At 45.0% G+C, this 19555-nt stretch overlaps 1 protein-coding gene across 2 annotated transcripts; it reads right to left on the bottom strand.

Moving 5' to 3' along the window:
* Positions 1–505: 505 nt before the first annotated feature.
* LOC136498898 (phosphatidylinositol-3-phosphatase myotubularin-1-like) lies at positions 506–18865 on the bottom strand. Of its 2 annotated transcripts, XM_066494604.1 has the most exons (20): positions 18676–18728; positions 18248–18331; positions 17267–17420; positions 16866–16940; positions 16488–16556; positions 16275–16344; positions 14294–14343; positions 13926–14203; positions 13758–13831; positions 12609–12672; positions 12457–12522; positions 5524–5623; positions 5260–5391; positions 4875–5038; positions 4214–4298; positions 3638–3865; positions 3055–3114; positions 2902–2966; positions 1816–2095; positions 506–1575 (listed from the first exon to the last, which is right to left on the bottom strand). In XM_066494604.1, the coding sequence occupies exons 3-20, from the start codon at positions 17318–17320 to the stop codon at positions 1087–1089; spliced, it is 2403 nt and encodes an 800-aa protein (XP_066350701.1). In that variant the 5' UTR covers positions 17321–17420; positions 18248–18331; positions 18676–18728; the 3' UTR covers positions 506–1086. The 2 variants fall into 2 exon arrangements, with proteins under 2 accessions (XP_066350701.1, XP_066350703.1); XM_066494606.1 differs by lacking the exon at positions 17267–17420 and having other exon boundaries at positions 18676–18865.
* Between the last annotated feature and the right edge of the window lie 690 nt (positions 18866–19555).

Below are 19555 nucleotides of genomic sequence, written 5' to 3'. Positions count from 1 at the left end.
CGATGACTTTTCTAGTCACCTCTTCTACCCAAAATAGCTTGAGATGTCATTTCATGGTTATCAAGCAGCTTGTTTACTTATAAACGATCATGGATTATAAGCCAGAACAGTATTTCTCTCTCACATTAAATCAGTCGAAACAACAGGCTGAAGAAATGTGCTGTGGTTTCGAAAGAATGATGTCATATAAAATATCACATCTCTGCCATTTTTTACCCCGAGTCCGGACAGCTGCCTTCCTAGCATTACCTATTTATTGAAATTATAGCAGTTTTTCAGATTCACTCAAACGGAGATACGGAGATGAGGCACGATCCATGCATTGCAGCTGAGCCCGTCTAGTCCTAAATTCAGTGCTTAACATAACGCTAATCGTAAGGTTATCTTCACAAATTCAGTAACAATTTCAAGATGTTTAAGTATGTCACACCTGAACAGCTAAAGAAGCAAGGTTTATTCGACCCGTTGACAGTCTTACCTGTTAACATTAGGAAGGTAATGACACTTGAAAAAACTATATCATAACAATTGTAAGGATCAGGAACCAGTCCACATGTCTATACTTTCATGTACAACATTTCCTTTCCAAGCAGGATGTGCATGGCTCTTATTGTAAGGCTAAGAGTTACAAGTCGAACACTGTACTATCAGAAAAAGAGTAACAAACTAATCCTCTCTTTCATGTTTCACTTTATTTTGCTTATATTATGAATGGCTTGCCAAACTATATACAGGGACTGATTTCAATCCCAGTGGTTCCTAACAAATTGCTAACTACTATCATAGAAGGCTGGAATTCCCTCACAGAAGCTTATAATACCATTGGAACAAGAAAAATCCTGTGATGCATATCAGGTATTGCATCCTTGATTTGCTTTTCAGGCTATTCTGTTGATGCAGATTCGGAGGACCCAGACAGTGAAAAAAAATATTGAATGAAGGAATTTGTGAATACTCGTCAAATATGCGTCATTGAGTTGTTTCCCAGCATTCTTTTGCTATTGATGCAGACCTGGAGGTGCCAACTACTAAAAAAATCCATTGGCAACTGCCAAGCGTGTACTGACACAGCTGGTTCATGATCAACTACTCTGGTCCAAAATAGCAGTCCTGTATTGACAACCGGTCAAAAGCATCAAAATTTGCCTTCAAACCAACGAACTGACTTCCAAGCTGTGCACACGGAGCATCTGGCCATCTGCACCCTTCTCTTGTGCGCAAGGGGCAGAGTGATTCGCAAAAATGGTCCCCCGGTGCATCCGAGACCAGGCTGTCTTCAATTGCAGAGATTGATACAGAGAAGTCAACGTTTTCATCTTGCTGAGCTCTACCATCTGCGCCTCTTCGTAATGAACACGACAACACTTCAGTTCTGTCCTCGTCTTCGCTTGTCGAGAATTTAATTGTGCATCCTATAGATTCTATCGCCTTCTTAATGGCAGCATTCTCCCTTTGAGCACTTTGAGCTGTGGCTAAAGCTGTACTACTAACACGTTTCTCCCTTTGCAAGTCTTGTTTCATAGATTCCAATTTCAATTTGATATCTTTTGCCCTCCACTCAGCAATATCCTTTGCCTGTCCATTCCATGGTAAAAAGAAAAATTATAAGGCATATCTGATGCACATAGGCAATTTGAACTGAATGTTATAATAGTTCTCTCCTATGTTAAGCTTCAACCAAGAATTTGTTTGTCCTTCTGTCTTGTTTAATAGAAGTTTCCAAACAACTATCAAATTGAACAAATAATATGGCCTTGTGTACCACAATAAAATGGTCACGAAAAATTAAATAAAATGCAATGCTATAGATAATACCTTCATTGAATCTGCATATTGTTTATTCATAGCATGCCACTGGGATTCAAGATGACCACCTTGTGACTCAATGGGGCATGTCCACCTCAAATAAAACTGGGGCCAGAGTGTTGGGGCAAGTGCTGCAGCAGGGGGCAATAGTGCACCATTATGCTTTATTGGGTCATAGAATGGATTGTAGTGCTCATGGAAGTGGCCGCCAGAAGCTCTTAGATTAGCCAAATATGACCACATGCAACGACAGGAGTTTGTGACACCAGATTGCTCCCTTTCCCGTTCACTTCCATTTCAAACCAAAAATTAGCTATGCAGAATATTATACAATAAATGTAAATCGAGCTGTACAGGTGAAAAAAGAATTAAAAGCTATTTTGTTTTTTTCTCGAACGACGCAGGAGAACTGCGTCTCATTTCATTAAGAAGTAAAACAAGCTACAAAGGAGAGGTAAAGAGACCAATCCACACCAGAGACCACATTCCTCTCCCACCTTTTGCAACATCAACTGGATACTTGGGCTACCTCCCTCAAAAACACAAGAACTTCTATGTTTCCAAAGCTCCCAAGCTATTTTATTATTACCAAGAGATATGCACGTAAGGAACAAACGAACATCATGCTCTGGATATTGCAAACACAACTGGTAACAGTTAAATCTTGTGGGTTACACAATTTTAGAATGAAAAATGATGTCTTCTAAACTAGGATATAACACTATTGTTTGCCAAAATAGGACAAGCAATACCAAGCTCAAGAGAGCCACAGTTTTACCATTCAAATATATGTGAAATAACCCCCACCCAAATAGGCATCCAATAAAAATATATTGTTTCATAAGCCATGAGTTTGTGGTGGTGAGGCCATGAGGACAAAACATGCTGCTTATCAGTTTTCCCTAATCAAGTAAAGAACACATATATAATCATGGCATGATGGGAAACACTGGCACCAGAAAAGTAATTTGAAACGTGAACTCATGTCTCCTTACAGAGGATTGTCATGATTCAATAATTTTGCTATTCCAATTCTAAAGTGGATGTCAGGAAGAAACATTAGCTCAAATCACAAAAAAGGGTACAAATGTATACCTATTGCACAAGAAGTTCCCAAAGCGACATGATAGCACACAATCCATAAAATCAACTAGGAATTTCTGCAAAAATATAATCAGTTTAAAGATTATGAGTATTCATGGAGGCTTGTAGCTGACCCTTCTAATTGTGGAGGAAAAGAAAACTTACAGATGAGAACTGAAATGCAGATGGGTACAGACGTAACAACTGTGAGATACAATCGAGCCACTGAAAAATAATACACCCGTATTATAAGCCATATTAAAAGACTCATGTAATTAAGAAAACATGGATACATCCAAAACAACTAACAATGCATGAACATAGTGACAATTGAAAAGGAGTACATTTATTCATAAGCACAGCACTTTGCCACTGAAAACCAGTATTGATGTTGTTTTCTCCATTGGTAATCTTGTAGAGGATTAGTGATTAACATGCTGCTCGGTACTTACTGATGTACTCCTAATTTCTTAAAAAAACTTCTTAGGGCATAGTTTGTTCTGCAACCCAAACCTAAAAGTTGAGAAGCCTTCAAACATGCCTAATATGAACAATCCATACAGCAGAAAAGCATGTCTTCGAGGCAATGAAGTAACACAAGGTCACAAGTTGTAATCATTGAATCAGAAGTTCAGAATGACAAATTAGCTATCAACACATCAGAAGATACTATTCATCAAGATACAAGGATAACAATTATTAGAGTACTGAAGCAGATAAGGAAAAAAGAAAACAGCATTGAACCTACCTGTAACAATATCGGTGAAGAGTTGTTTGATGTCTGGGATTGAACTGAAGAATTAGAGGATGGTCCTGATGGCCCTAAAGTGTTCCTACTCGGAGAACTGCTTAAATTTCCGACGGAAGGTTGCCTTAGTAGCTCATACTGTGACCCCCCATTCTCAGCTACTGTTGGAACTCCCATTCTCTCTGCAAATGGATGACCAAATGCTAACCAATCCTTTTCAACAAGAGCCTAAACCAGTGGTGAAGTGTGTTATCAGCAATAAGAAAGGCAATAAGCTGATGGCATTACTGAAGCATAAAATTAAGAGCCAGTTATCAAGTATCAAGCACGACTCAACAAGAATATGTAAAACATTCCAAGGCAGACTCATACAGTATGGAATGCAAGCACATTGCACATCGACACAAGAAAGAAGGGAAATAAACTCCAGCACTATTTTTCCATTTCGGTGACACACATAGACAATTAAATAACCATATGTTGAGTGGAACACTCCAAACAAACTAAAAGTTACCATAGAATCACAGATGTGAGAATAATTATTTTGCTACCATGAGTCTACTGCAAAGTGTGTACCTGGAATCCACTGAAAGTTCGATAATAGGGATCAAGCAATAAACAAGCAAGTGCAACTAACTGGGTTGTACGGTCCCATCCATCACTGCAGAAATAAAGTAGCAAAAATAAATCATTCAGATACTACAAAGACAAAGCAGCAAAGCTATAGAGATCACACAGGATCCTCAGATGACACCCAAAGGATTATTCATATCAAAAATACACCAAAAGAATTGTCAGTTAACTGCAGGCTACATTCTGGTAGGGGCCAAAGTTTGGAACACTATAGGTTCTACTGAAATTATATTTGGCATTATGAATTACCAGGATCTTTGAAATGCCTGACTAATAAACTACATTGCTTACAGAATCTAGAGTGCAAAAACAATCAAACAAAGTAAGCCATAGGTTTTTGGTTACACAGATTACTCTATGAACATTAGGAGAAGGATCTACACTGTTTCACAGCCTTGTGGGGGTAACCATGCCACGCAGAGCACAGCCGTGGGGGTAATCAAGCCACACAGATCAATAATCTTACCTACCCATTCACATAGTCACATTGTATGCATGCCAGGTCAACCCACATAAGGAACAAAAACTAACCATTGTAATCCCCACGTGCCACAGTAAATAGATTAATGGGAATTAGAGACTGAGGGATCATCAAGATAAAAACCTGCAATGCACAAGAACTGACGCTGCTTCTTCTGAAATTTGTGCAGCAATCCATGAAGCACCAACCAGAATATTCTGGATATGGTTTAGCCATTCCCCCAGTGTTGAAGAAAATGATGTCATGCTATTTAGATTGCCTCCACCCCAGGTTGATCCACGGTTCCTCTGCCAAAGAAAAATAATTACAAACATCAGTCTTGCTTTTTTCAGCTTCGTATTTGACGAGCTTGAGACAGATGTTACATAGATTCAGAATTATCCATTGGTATGGGCATGTAAAGAAAACGATACCACATTCCCAGACAAAATTCATGTATGCATTCTGGGAATTGATGCCAACCTCAAAACAGCGTAAATTCTATCAGCAATGCAAACCATCAACTTACCCGATCTCCAACAACAGATACAGCTGAAGGGCTTCCATTTGATGAAATTGAGCCATGGGCATCCACATAGTCCCTAAGGCGAGAAAGACTATCTCTCATTGTGTGGATGTTTTGTATTCCTAAAAAAAGAACCTGGTCCCAAATCCAGTGGATTAATTAAAGATAGAAAATATGTTCTTTTCTTGATGGAAGAAGAGTGGGGAAATTACTATAATGCAAAGCAATGGCACCTATATACTAGACAACTATCACATGTAACATTACCTCAGATCTGGGGTAGTTAGAAGATGATTCAGAGCCCCCTCCCTTTGCCCCATTTGCTAAAGCATTTGCTCTTGGCCGGGCATCAATTATGTACAATTTCCTGGTTTACATCAGGAGCATAAGCACTATTTAAAATTTTTATTATGGATATATATCCAAAAAAAGTCAAAAAGGTGATTCAGAGAGGGCATCAAAGAATAATGGCCTAATAATTAACTGGCATCTGCTCTGGTCACTAAGCTGTTTATTCCCTTTTGTTATAGACAAAATGTAGGAAAACGAATTGTACCACGCCATCTGCTATTGAAATAAACCCTCAGCTTCAGTTAATCCGAAATATGCACATGCCGTAGCTCAGTATGTACTGTCTGAGGTAATTCTAAATTTTAATACTTAGTGCCATAAAAGAAGGACAAGACAAGAGAAAAAAGATGGCCGCGTTAGCTATTCTGAAACTGAAAGTTCATCCCCGTTATAAACTAATCTATAATATCTATAAATTGAAATTGAAAGAGTGAATAGTGTTGGAGGTAACACAGACTTGATTAGCCTGAACAGCCTTAAACCCCAGGCCGTCTCCTTGATTATATATAGAGGTAGACATTGCATTGATTACAAACAGCTCACTAGAGCATAGCTAATCAGATAGGTGCCTTGGCAGCCGTACACACCTCTTGGGCTGCCCAAGGTCTTTAATGACTATAATTAACTAGCATAGTTATCTAGGAAGTGCTTAGGAAGCAGGGCTTATTAACTACATTTCTCTCCCTAAGACCTGCTTCAACTAATCTTGATCTCCTTGATCCCAATCCTGCTCCTCATCTCTTCCAGCTTGGTTTTGCCCAAGGCTTTAGTTAGTATATCAGCGAGCTGATCTGCAGTGGGAATGAACTCTGTCTTGATGCTACCTTCTTCCACACAATCTCTGATGAAATGATGCTTGATTCTAATATGCTTGCTCCTGTCATGGAAAACAGGATTCTTTGCCAAAGCCAGAGCAGACTTATTGTCTACTCTGAGTTCCACCACCTCAACTTTTCTTCCCAACAAATCTGCAAACAGTCTTGACAACCACAAAGCTTGGGTTGCAGCTGTTGTCATCGCCACATATTCAGCCTCACAGCTAGACAGAGCAACAACTCTCTGTTTGACAGACTGCTAGCTGACCAGGCTGGTTCCAAGGAAGAACAAACATCCAGTTGTGCTTTTGCTTGAATCAACATCTCCAGCCAAATCTGAATCACTGTAACCCACAAACCTTGCTTTGCCTGTTGTTCTGGTGTAGCAGAGCCCATGATCTAGAGTACCAGCCAGGTATCTCAAGATCCTCTTCACAGCCTGAAGATGTACAGTTGTTGGCTTCTCCAGAAATCTGCTAACATACCCTACAGCAAAAGCCAAATCTGGTCTTGTGTGCACTAGGTATCTCAAGCTGTCAACCAGTCTTCTGTACTGAGTTGGATTTACTTCCTTTGCTGTGCTTTCCTTGCCCAATTTCAACCTTTCTTCCATGAGTGTGGTGGCTGGATTACAACCTGCCATACCACCAAGCTCAAGTATCTTCTTAGCATAATGGGTTTGCTTCAGAGTGATGCTCCCCTCTGATTGTCTCACCTCAACTCCCAGATAGAGAGACAGAAGACCCAAATCACTCATTTCAAAGGTTTGCTTCATCTTTACCTTGAAAGCTTCAATCTTCTGCTGGTTGACTCCTGTGATGATCAAATCATCAACATAGACTCCAATTACCAGTAGGGAGTCACCTGATCCCTTCCTGTACATAGCAGCTTCATACACATTCTGCTCAAAACCCATCTGCTTGAGAGTCAAGTCAAGCTTGGCATTCCATGCCCGAGGAGCCTGTCTTAGGCCATACAGAGCCTTGTGCAGCCTATACACTTTCTTCTCTTCTCCTGGTACTACAAAACCTGGAGGCTGTGTAACATAAACCTCCTCCTGGAGTTCTCCATTCAAAAATGCAGACTTCACATCCATGTGATGTACTGCCCATCCCTCTTGTGCTGCTAGGGCAAGCAAAACACGCACTGATTCTAGCCTTGCAACCGGTGCAAAAGCATCTTCATAATCAACTCCTTCCTGCTGCACAAAACCACGGGCCACAAGTCTTGCCTTGTGCCTAATTACAGCTCCATGTTCATCCTTCTTCAGCTTAAACACTCATTTCAGTGAAATTGGACGGTGACCAGGACGGGGAGAAACAAGTTCCCAAGTCCCATTCCGCTCTACTGATCTCAGCTCCTCCATCGCTGCTTGCCAATCTGGATCATCTTTGGCTTCTTCATAGCTTGTAGGCTCACCAGAATGGGTGAGATTCAGTTCTGCAAACAGCCGCTGCGCCGGCGGAGGGGTTGGCTGATCACCAATAATGTCATGAATCTTCCGATAGCGGAGTTCTTCATCGTCGTGGTAGGCATCCACCCTTTCATCATCATCCTCCAGGGGGGTCACATGCTCAACCTGAGGACTTACTGGAGCTGGTGTAGGTGTTCTGGGCGACGCAGGCGCCTCTGCCTCCGCTGCAGGCTCTCCTGCATTCACCGGAGAGAAACCAGGCGATGCAGGATGTGGCGGAGGAGATAGTGAAGGCGACGCTGAACTTCCTGCTTCAGGGAGTTCCTCCGCCCATGGGAATTCAACAGTAAACTCACTGCCCGCTGCTTCTGATGTGCCTGCTGCCGGTGATGCCCAGTCCCAGCCGCGGCCTTCATCGAACACCACATCGCGGCTGACATGCACGCGCTGGGACACTGGATCATAGATACGGTATGCCTTGGCCCCTTCCGCATAACCGATAAACACGCCAGTCTCGCCGCGGTCATCAAGCTTACTAAGCTGAGTAAGCCGCCGGGTATAGGCCACACAGCCAAAGACCTTGAGATGGCCGACTGTTGGTGCCCAGCCGTGCCACGCCTCATAAGGAGTGGCATTCTTCAGCGCCTTCGTCGGGGATCGATTCAAAATATGCACAGCCGTCATCACAGCCTCCCCCCAAAACCGAGAGGGCATCCGGCGTTGCTTGAGCAAAGCTCGTGCCATGGCCACCACTGTTTGGTTCCTGCGCTCAACAACACCGTTCTGTTGCGGTGAATAAGGGGCACTGAAATGCCGTTTAATACCTTCATCAGCGCAGTATGCAACAAACTCCGCGACGGTGAATTCGCCGCCATTGTCGGTGCGCAGGACCTTCAACTTGCGCCCGCTTTCCACCTCTGCTGCCACCTTGACCTTCTTAATTGCTTCTGCTGCTGCGTCCTTGGATGGCAGCAGCACAGCCCACATAAAACGGGTAGCGTCATCGATGAGCAGCAAGATATAGCGGTTGCCCGCCGGTGTCGCTGGCGTGACCGGACCGCACAGGTCACCGTGCACCAGCTCAAGCTGATTCTGGGCACGGTATGCTGCTGCAGCCGGAAAGGAACGCCGCCTCTGCTTGGTGGTAACGCAGGTGTCACACACCTGCTCAACATGGTCGACCACCGGCATCCCGCGCGCCATCTCCTCCTTGCTGAGTCGCCGGAGTGCGTCGAAGTGCAGATGGCCGAAACGCTCGTGCCACTGCCACGCCTCATCATCCTTGCGCGCCGCGAGACAGAGAGGTTGTGCAGCCTCAAGATGCAGAATATACAATCTATTCTTCCCTCTGTGTACCTTGGCGAGCAGACGGCGGCTCTTGTCCCAAATGCGAAGCACGCCATCGTCAATCTCAACCTTGGACCCTCCTTCATCAAGCTGACCCAGACTTAGGATAGAGTTCTTCAGCGCCGGAATGAAGTAGACGCCATGAAGGACCCTCTGCTCACCGGTCTTGGCTTGGAAAACAATAGACCCGACGCCCTTGATCTCTACCTTCGACGCGTCCCCGAACCTGACCGTTCCTCGAACGCCAGTGTTCAGATCAGCAAAGAACTCTTGGCACCCGGTCATGTGATGCGTCGCGCCGGAGTCCAGGTACCAGCCGCTGTCCACCTCTTCTTCGTGCACGCCGAGATAGGCGCGAGCACGTGGCTGGAAAAGTTCAACGTGCTGCGCCGTGTAGCTGTGCGCCGGCGTGCTCTGTTCCAGGCTGATGAAGCCATGTGCCAGAAACAGAGCGCCATCTTCATCGCACTCGGCGTACTGGGCGTGCGCCTCATGCCTTCCTTGGTTCCCGTCACGCTGCCCAGCCTGATTTCCGCCGCCACGGCCTCCACCACGGCTGCCACCGCCGCGGCCAGCACGGTTTCCACCTCTACCGCCGCGCTCTGCACCTTCACGGCGCGGCTGGGGACACTCACGTGCCCAGTGGCCCTCCTGGTTGCAGTTGAGGCAGGTGTTGGGGCCAACGCGGCCAGTAACATTGCCATCTCCTCGTCCGCCACCACGTCCACCGCCTCTGCCTCGTCCTCGTCCACCACCGCGGCTACGTCCATCACCACCGCGCTGGTTCCTGAAACCAGAACCACCGGCATCATCTCCCTTCTTCTCCTTCCTCCAGCGCGCTCTCCACTGCTCCTCGGTGTACAGCAGCTTGCCGTTGATGGCCACCGGCTCGGTCAGCGCTTGTTCCTCGCGATTATCCACCGCCTTGAGCCTTCCAGTCACCTCCTCAAGAGTGAGCGCCTCAAAGTCGAGGAACTGCTCAATGGCGACAACAATCTGCGCGTACTTGGCTGGCACCGTGCGCAGAAACTTCTCCACCACACGCTCCTCAGTGATGTCCTTGTCACCATGAATGACAAGCTGCTGGTGCAGAGTTGACAGACGCAGGGTGAAATCCTCCACTTGCTCGCCAGAGTTGACGCCGATGTTCTCCCAATCGCGGCGTAGGCGCTGCAGCGTTGCTCGACGGACCCGGTCTACGCCGATGCGAGTCGCAGCGATGGCGTCCCACGCCTCCTTCGCCGTAGCCTTGTCGAGGAGTGGGATGCCCATCTCCTTGGGCACGGCCCCGACAATCCTCCAGTGCACGCCTGTCATCGCGAAACTGGACAGGGCCGCCCTCGATGGCGTCCCAGAGATCGCGCGCCTGCATCCTCAACTTCATGGTCTGACTCCACTCGTAGTAGTTCGACTTGTCCAGCATCGGCCACGATGTGCTGCTACCGGAGTCGCGGTACACCACTCTGCCGTGCGGTGATTCGTAGCGACCGCCGCCGCGGCCGCGCCTCCGGTCCCGCAGTGGTGACTGCGAGCGCCTCCTGTCTCGCGACGGAGTCCGCAGCCCCCGATCCTCCTCTTCCTCCTCCTCTGTATCCTCTTCTCCCTTCTCAGCAGCAATTTCGGCCCGCAGCTCCTGCGCCGTCCTTGCTGCCGCCTCTGCAGCAGCCGCCGCCTGCTTTGCTGCCTGGACTGCCAGCGCTGTTGCTTCCTCTGCAGCCTTCAAGCGCGCGGCACGGCCGGAGGAGTCGCACAGCTCTCCATCGCCGGTTCCCTGGGCCTTGAGCCTGGCAGCGCGCTCAGCAGAGGTCGACATGGGGTGGAGAAGGTGAGGAGTTGGCCTCGTGGCTCTCTGGTGTCTAACCTAGCTCTGGTACCAAATGTTAGAGGTAACACAGACTTGATTAGCCTGAACAGCCTTAAACCCTAGGCCGTCTCCTTGATTATATATAGAGGTAGACATTGCATTGATTACAAACAGCTCACTAGAGCATAGCTAATCAGATAGGTGCCTTGGCAGCCGTACACACCTCTTGGGCTGCCCAAGGTCTTTAATGACTATAATTAACTAGCATAGTTATCTAGGAAGTGCTTAGGAAGCAGGGCTTGTTAACTACAAATAGAAGGGGAAGAACCAAAGAAGTATAGAAAAAAGAGTAAATTTCACTGGCAGTCCTCGAACTTGTCCCGAGTTCTCATCTAGGTCCTGGTACTTTCAAATTGCACATTCAGCTCCCTAAACTTGTTCCGAGTTCTCATTCAGGTCCCGGTACTTTTAAATTGCTTGTTTAGCTCCCTAAGCTTGTCTCAAGTTCTCATCTAGGTCCTGAATTATACATTTACCTCCCTAAACTTGTTTCAAGTTCTCATCCTAGTCCTAGTACTTCAAAAATACACGCCCAACTCCCTAAATTTGTATTATTGTACCATTCCGGTCCATCGCGTCCCCACACACTACGTTGCATGTGCAGAACTAGCTTCCTAGGACCTACTTCGCCGCTTGGGCGTCCTTGTCGTGCTTGCCCTACCACACATCCCAGCCAAGCCTTTGCTGCTATGGCCCTCCTCGATTCCGCTTGACTCGCTCCGGCTCCACCTCACCGTGGCATCGGCCCTTGCCTCGCGACAATCGCATTCAACACCACCACCGCCACCACCGCACTCCTTCTCCCTCGTCGAGTAGGAGCTCATGCTCATTCTCACCACCCTTTCACACTTAGTTCCCCACACTCCCAGCCTCCCTCACCTCCCTCGACAACGATAGGGCTGTTGCTGTAGTGTAGTAGGGTGAGTGGAGCACGCGGCATGGCAGTGCGGCGGGCACGACATGGCCTAGAGTGGCAACATGGGTGCGGCACCGCACTAAAGATGCGACATAGGTATATAAGTGCGGGGTACGAGGTCAAGCATGGTGCATCACTGCGCTCGGCTATGCCGGTAAGGCGGGCATGCATGTGCAATTTGGCGAAGGTGAGGACGATGGTGCAGGGGTGGATGGACCATAATGGTACAACAATACAACTTTAGGGACCTGAGTGTGCAATTTAAGTATCGGAACATGTATGAGAACCTGAGAAAAGTTTAGGGAGCCAAATGCGCAATTTAAAAGTACCGGGATCTAGATGAGAACTTAGGACAAGTTTAGGGAGCTAAACGTGCAATTTAAAAGTACCGGGACCTAGATGAGGACTCGAGACAAGTTCAAGGACCGCCAGTGAAATTTACTCTAGAAAAATTATAGGATGCAATATAGCATGAAATGCATACTACAAATACCTTGGAGATCCTTTCTCATCGGTGGTTCTGCTGCTAAGAGCACAGACAAGCTTCTCATCCGCATTGCTACAGACAATGTCCTAACATTAGACCAACCAAATTTAAGAAGAGACAGCAGGTGTTCCAGGCAAATTAGGTAGATACAAACTTACTTTCTAAAGTTCATCATCAACCCCACCATCGGCTGCGATGACCTCGCCAAAACAGCTCCAGACCCTATATGGAAAGAGGTTCAGGTTTTTTTCCCCCACAACTCCTTTGTAACCATTAAAACGTGAATGATTTATCCCCAACAACAGTGAGTCAGTAATATTAAATGTAGGTTTAACATGCATGATTTATCCCCAACAACAGTAAGTCAGTCATATTAAATGTAGGTTTGGTTGAGAACATAAAAGGACCCCTAAGGTTTTTTTAAGAAAAAACATGTAACAAAACACAACTCAGATGTCCTAAATCAGCTTGAATAATATACTAATACTGATCATCCTTTTTTGACATAGGGACCCTGCAAAATCCTCCACTAATTCAAGCTAGGAACAAGTTGACCTAGTAGGATTTTCTAGTTCAAAGTAGCTACTTTCTGTCCTTTTAAACCAAAAGAACCTGGATATGGATGATATTGTATGCACACAAGGGCGCCGCAGAATTACAGAATTGCTGGTGGAACTGACTGCATCAGTACAATTCCAAGCTGATTCTAGAAATAGGGGCACTATGCAGCTAAACTTTTGAAAATTTATCTATCTATAAAGGGCGTACCCACTGCAGAGAGCTCCCGCTCTGTGCGGGGTCTGGGGAAGGGTGTCAATGGCAAGCCTTACCCTCGCCTGTGCAATGCGAGGAGACCGCGACTCGAACCCGGGACCTTTCGGTCACAGGCGGTAAGACTCTACCGCTTGCACCAGGCCCGCCCTTCATTATCTATCTATATCATTCCATTTTTTCCTACAAGGAACACGAATATAATATGAGTATATTTGCCTCAAGAAGTAATTCTATAATAGCATTGATATTGATGGGTTTCATAAATATATTATGATGAAAATGAATGGTCCAAGTAACATTTGGGGGCCATGTCAATGTCCAAAACAATGTGTTCTGAACAGAGGGAATAACTAAATATTGTTATTCAGACGGTATTTCTCAGTGACGCTGACTAACTCTGGCAACTGATGCATGAACATGGAAACTCAGCCTTTTACCAGTCTATGGGAGTAGGGACCTTAAGATAACCATAGCATACAGAAAAGGATATGTTCACTAAGGAAAAAGAAACGAAAAACCTTGAGGATACATACCAGGGTCACACCATGAAATAACAGGCAAGCGCTTCCCTGATCGAAATGTGGAGGCTTGAAATAAATCTTCATCACTAATGATAGTAGACAAATGGTAGTATCAACTACTCATAGTTGTGTTTAAGAGAATAAAACTACCACATGTTATTGTTAAGAGCATGGAAGTACCTTATGCTTCTTGGTACGATGAGTTCAGAGGGGTAAGTTGAACACAATGAATAACTAGAATTAACTCTAGTTAGCCTCCACCATTCGTTACACAAAGAAACTTCCTCGAATCCCTGTAGGGGTAAACTTCTCCTAAAAAGACGAAAGTATTCCCTCAAGAGACGCCGCTTTGGCTCAGAATCATTCTTAATGGCGGATGGATCACAAGAAAATGCATATAGATCCCACAAATTAGCAGGTTTAGTGTATCTCCTCAAAGCATCAAACACTTCATTTTTCTGAAAAGACAAGCATCACAAGTTAAATCTAAGATATTCAGCATGCATGGAAAAATAATATTCTAAAAGAACAGAATTGAAATAAGGTACCTGCTTTGTTTTGGGAACAAAAGCGAACACAATGATTCTCATGTCTTTGCCTGGACAAAAGTAGATAAATAAAACACAAAGATCATTACATAATCCTTTAACAAATATTGTAAATAGAATAGTTAATGTGATCATTAGAAGAAAAATGTGGACCCACAAACAAAATACAAACTCATTCTAATTATCATAATGAAAATCAGTACACAAACTTTAACAGAAATTGTAAAATGGAATAGATATTGCAATTACGAGAAAAACCTGTAGATCTGCCAACAACAATACAAGCAAAGCAATTGTAAATGACATACATGAAAAACACTTCACAAGAAAGTTCAAGCTAACAAGTTCTCTTTACTTCTTTAATCCTAATCTTTGACAAAAAAAAAGGACGGATAGATGCAAATTACAACAACAACGCATTTAAATCCCAAACAAGTTGGGGTAGGCTAGAGTTGAAACCCAGCAGAAGCAATCAAGGTTCGGGCACGTCAATAGCTGTTTGCAAGCACTCCTATCTAAGGCTAAGTCTTTGGGTATATTCCATCCTTTCAAGTCTCCTTTTATTGCCTCTACCCAAGTCAACTTCGGTCTTCCTCTGCCTCTCTTCACGTTACTATCCTGGCTTAGGATTCCACTACGCACCGGTGCCTCTGGAGGTCTCCGTTGGACATGTCCAAACCATCTCAACCGGTGTTGGGCAAGCTTTTCTTCAATTGGTGCTACCCCTAATCTATCACGTATATCATCGTTCCGAACTCGATCCCTTCTTGTATGACCGCAAATCCAACGCAACATACGCATTTCCGCGACACTTATCTGTTGAACATGTCATCTTTTCGTAGGCCAACATTCTGCACCATACAACATAGCAGGTCTAATCGTCATCCTATAAAATTTGCCTTTTAACTTCTGTGGTACCCTTTTGTCACATAGGACACCAGATGCTTTGCGCCACTTCATCCACCCTGCTTTGATTCTATGGCTAACATCTTCATCAATATCCCCATCTCTCTGTAGTATTGATCCTAAATATCGAAAGGTATCCTTCCTAGGCACTACTTGACCTTCCAAACTAATATCTTCCTCCTCTCGAGTAGTAGTGCCGAAGTCACATCCCATATACTCAGTTTTAGTTCTACTGAGTCTAAAACCTTTGGACTCCAAAGTCTCCCACCATAACTCCAGTTTCTGATTCACTCCTGTCCGACTTTCATCAACTAGCACTACATCGTCCGCGAAAAGCATACACCAAGGGATGTCCCCTTGTATGTCTTTTGTGACCTCATCCATCACTAAGGCAAACAGATAAGGGCTCAAAGCTGACCCTTGATGTAGTCCTATCCTAATCGGGAAGTCATCCGTGCCTCCATCACTTGTTCGAACACTAGTCACAACATTGTTGTACATGTCCTTAATGAGCCCGACGTACTTCGTTGGGACTTTATGTCTATCCAAAGCCCACCACATAACATTTCTTGGTATTTTATCATAAGCCTTCTCCAAGTCAATAAAAACCATGTGTAGGTCATTCTTCTTCTCCCTATACCGCTCCATAACTTGTCTAATTAAGAAAATGGCTTCCATGGTTGACCTTCCGGGCATGAAACCAAATTGGTTCATAGAGACCCGCGTTATTGCTCTCAAGCGATGCTCGATAACTCTCTCCCATAGCTTCATAGTATGGCTCATCAACTTAATTCCCCAGTAATTAGTACAACTTTGAATATCCCCTTTATTCTTGTAGATCAGTACCAATATACCTCTCCGCTCGTCAGGCATCTTGTTCGATCGAAAAATATGGAACAAGATGCCTGAAGAGTGGAGGAGAACGTGATCAACAAAATGAACCCCTGACATCAGTAGTATCATTTCGAGAGACATCTTTTCATTTTTCACAAAAATCTACTAAAGTTAATTATAAGGCAGGGTTGAAGTTGGGTATATATGCTCAAAGGTGACTCATTACAGACTACAAACTTACCAATGACTTGAAGAAGTTCACGGGGGCGGTTCTTATCAGAGAGGTGGGGCAAGGGTTGGAGCTTCACATCCTGCAATGGAACTGATCTAGTCAATCATTTAAAGAACAGTTTGCAATCGTGGTAAGCACAAGTTACACAACTATATAGTCCTGGGCTAATAAGGCAAACATGGAAAGGGTAAAGAAGCCCAACATATGTTACTTTAGACTTACGTCATTTAGCTTCTCAATTGTCGTCAGTGGAATGGTACCCAGCTCTATGACACATTTTTTTGCTTGGCTCTGCAAATGGTCACATGATTAAAACAACAATGAGGGGAAGAGGGAGGAATCCCTGACTGCATAATCAGTATTCAGTATGACCAGTTGAACATAGAAAATGCAAGATGTGATCTATAGCATATCCATGCAGAAAGCAAATCAAGTCATTTTTGGGATTCCAGGTCAATGGAAAAGAGTTGATGGAGAAAATATTTTTCTAAAAATGATTCTTACATGGTAAAATCATATTGTATTGAATGTGCAGGAAACATCAAAATCACTTAAATTATCATATAATGGTCATAGTAGAAGAATAGCATGACTGCTTACCACAAAGAGAAGCCGGAAATTTGTAACTGAAAGTGTACCAGCCTCACGGTTGTTTAGTAGAACAACTCCATGGCCCTAAGAAAGGATAGAGATAAAATTCAAGATGGGCACGCGCAAATCAAAAAAGTGAAACAAATCACCATAAGATCAGGTTTATGTTAGGAAAAATGCCGTAACTTACAAACTTGAGGCACGAAAACAAGTCACTTGTTTTCTTAAGTAAAAAAAGGTAATTTGGCTAACCCCAAACAGGGTATGACATGGCAAATCATCATGAATACGCAGTTATAGTGAGGTGAGCTGTTTGTCATTCTGAAACCCTAAACAGAAATTAAAATATTCTATATATATACTTGACATAGTCAAGAAGGGCGGGCCTGGTGCAAGCGGTAGAGTCTTACCGTATGTAACCGGAAGGTCCCGGGTTCGAGTCGCGGTCTCCTCGCATTGCACATGCGAGGGTAAGGCTTGCCACTGACACCCTTCCCCAGACCCCGCACAGAGCGGGAGCTCTCTGCACTGGGTACGCCTTTTTATATACTTGACATAGTCAAACTACATTTGGCATTCAGATGTTCAATATTCTGGATGCTAAACAGTAAGCAGAAGTAGCAAGTATGTTGCACCTGATATCACTGCCAAAGAGTATCCGAAGAGCTTTTGAACACGCCGTTAATACTTATTTCTAGTATGTACCAGGAAGAGGCTCTCATAATGGTCTATCGAGTAAAAAATCGTACATTCACTAAAACCTTACTTAAATTGTTTTTGGCATATTTGCTGATATGAAGCATTTGTTTGTCAGTCTCTTGACAACCGGGCTAGTTGTTTTCAGTTTCATCCTGGGCAACGACATCCTCAGCTATACTTGCACCTTACTGGTAACATTGGAGGAGTCGATGATATATGAAACTTTTCGCTTTCAAAATTCAAATCTGTTTCAAGTATGTCATTGGTCTGTTAACTCCAAGAGAACCCTCACACTAGCCCCATTGAGGCTGAGTACAAGAAATCCATTGGACGCCTTGAACATGCTTTATTATTTATTTTTCTAAACTGCGATATAGCAGATTTCATCTTATATAGATCCACTGCTCCAATAAGCAATAATAACATCTGCTAGTACGTGATAATATGATAGCATCTACACTTGTAAAGAATACATGAAAGTCATACAGATCAATAGTTGCAGAAATTAAGAGGCTCAATTTTGTTGCGATCAGACTAATTTGGCAATGGCAGGCGATTCCCAGCAAGGCCAATGTGCATTAGCAGTTAACCCAAGGGTAAGACAACCCACACGATTGTGCTTACAGAGCAGCCATCAAAGCATGAAAAGCTTGTGGAATGGGGGATTAGGTGGAGTCAAAAATTGAGGTTACCTGAGCGAGCACCTCCTCTTCCTCGAGCAGGAAGTCGTCCATGCTCTCCTTGACGGCCTGGCCCGACCTCCGCGGCCTCGGATCCTTGAAAGCGAGAGACGGCAGCACGCATCAGCACGGAAATCGCAAACACGAGGCGGAAGCGAACCCTAGCGCGTAGCTCCAGCACGGGCCCAGCCCACGCGTGCTGCGCTGCGGGAGGGGGAGGGCCTGGTGCGCGCTCGTGGTGGTGGCCCCGTGCCCCTAGTCGCGTGCCTACCACCCACCTATCGAACAGGATTCCGAGCCCCAGCCACACGAGCGGGACGCGTAGAGAGGCGCGCAGACACGCACGCGAAAGGACCGGGAGGACAAGCGGCGGGGGTTGCGCGGGAGCGAGCGAGCGGAGGCAGCGGCAGCCGCGGGGGAGGGAGGGGAGGCAGGCGTACCTCGATTTGGTTCCAGTCGATGGCGTCCCAGCTGCCGGAGCCATCCATCTCCGGCGAGCCGCGGCGGTGGCAGCGTGGGGGTCCGTGCGCTTGTGCGTGGTCGCCCACGGCGTCGCGTGGTCGCGGCGAGAGGGAAGAGCGACAGCGGTGGGGGAAGATTAAAAGAAGGAAAGAAATGTGTTCGCTTGCCTTGTTCTGGTCTGTCCGTGCTGTCCGTCCGTCGGGCTCGCTTGGCTTGCTGCGGAGGCGACCTGACCGTGCCCGACGCGCCCTCGTTGCGGGGGTAGCGTGACGCGGTGGGGAGTTTGGTTCCAAACATCTTGATCTTGTGCGTTGTTGCTACAAGTTTTCGTTTTCCTCTTCCGTTTCCGTACGCACGACAACTTCTGTTTTGACTCGGCGCTGAGCGCTCGTTCGAATTCAAAACTCTGTTTGTTTGTTCGTCTCTGATCAATCATCGTCGCGTGAAACAAATTTACTGCTCCGTCCATTCAAAAAAAAGTATTATTTTCACTTATCGAGTAGTCAAATATGTTTTAACTTTAACCAAATGCATATAAGAAAATATTAACATTTATGGTGTATAATTAGTATTATTATATTAGATAAATCATTGGATGTATTTTCATAGTGAACTTCTATGGACTTATAAATGTTACTAATTTTTTTTTATAAAACCAAAGTTTGACCAGCACGTATCAAATAGTAGCGAGACAGAGGAAGTATGATTTTTTTAGGAAAACTAATCCTTTTCTAGGCCTTGCATCAGCTTTATGTTGTATGTTTTAGTTTTGTGTCAACTTTATATATAGACTATGTACAACTTATTGAGAACTACATCGTCGTTTGATGTGGCTTTTGGGCCCTCCGGCTCCCAATG

This window comes from Miscanthus floridulus, chromosome 13 (assembly GCF_019320115.1).
Source record: "Miscanthus floridulus cultivar M001 chromosome 13, ASM1932011v1, whole genome shotgun sequence".
Lineage (NCBI taxonomy): Eukaryota > Viridiplantae > Streptophyta > Magnoliopsida > Poales > Poaceae > Miscanthus > Miscanthus floridulus.
Note: the sequence above shows the minus strand (reverse complement) of the source record. Positions and strands in the feature narration are given on the sequence as shown.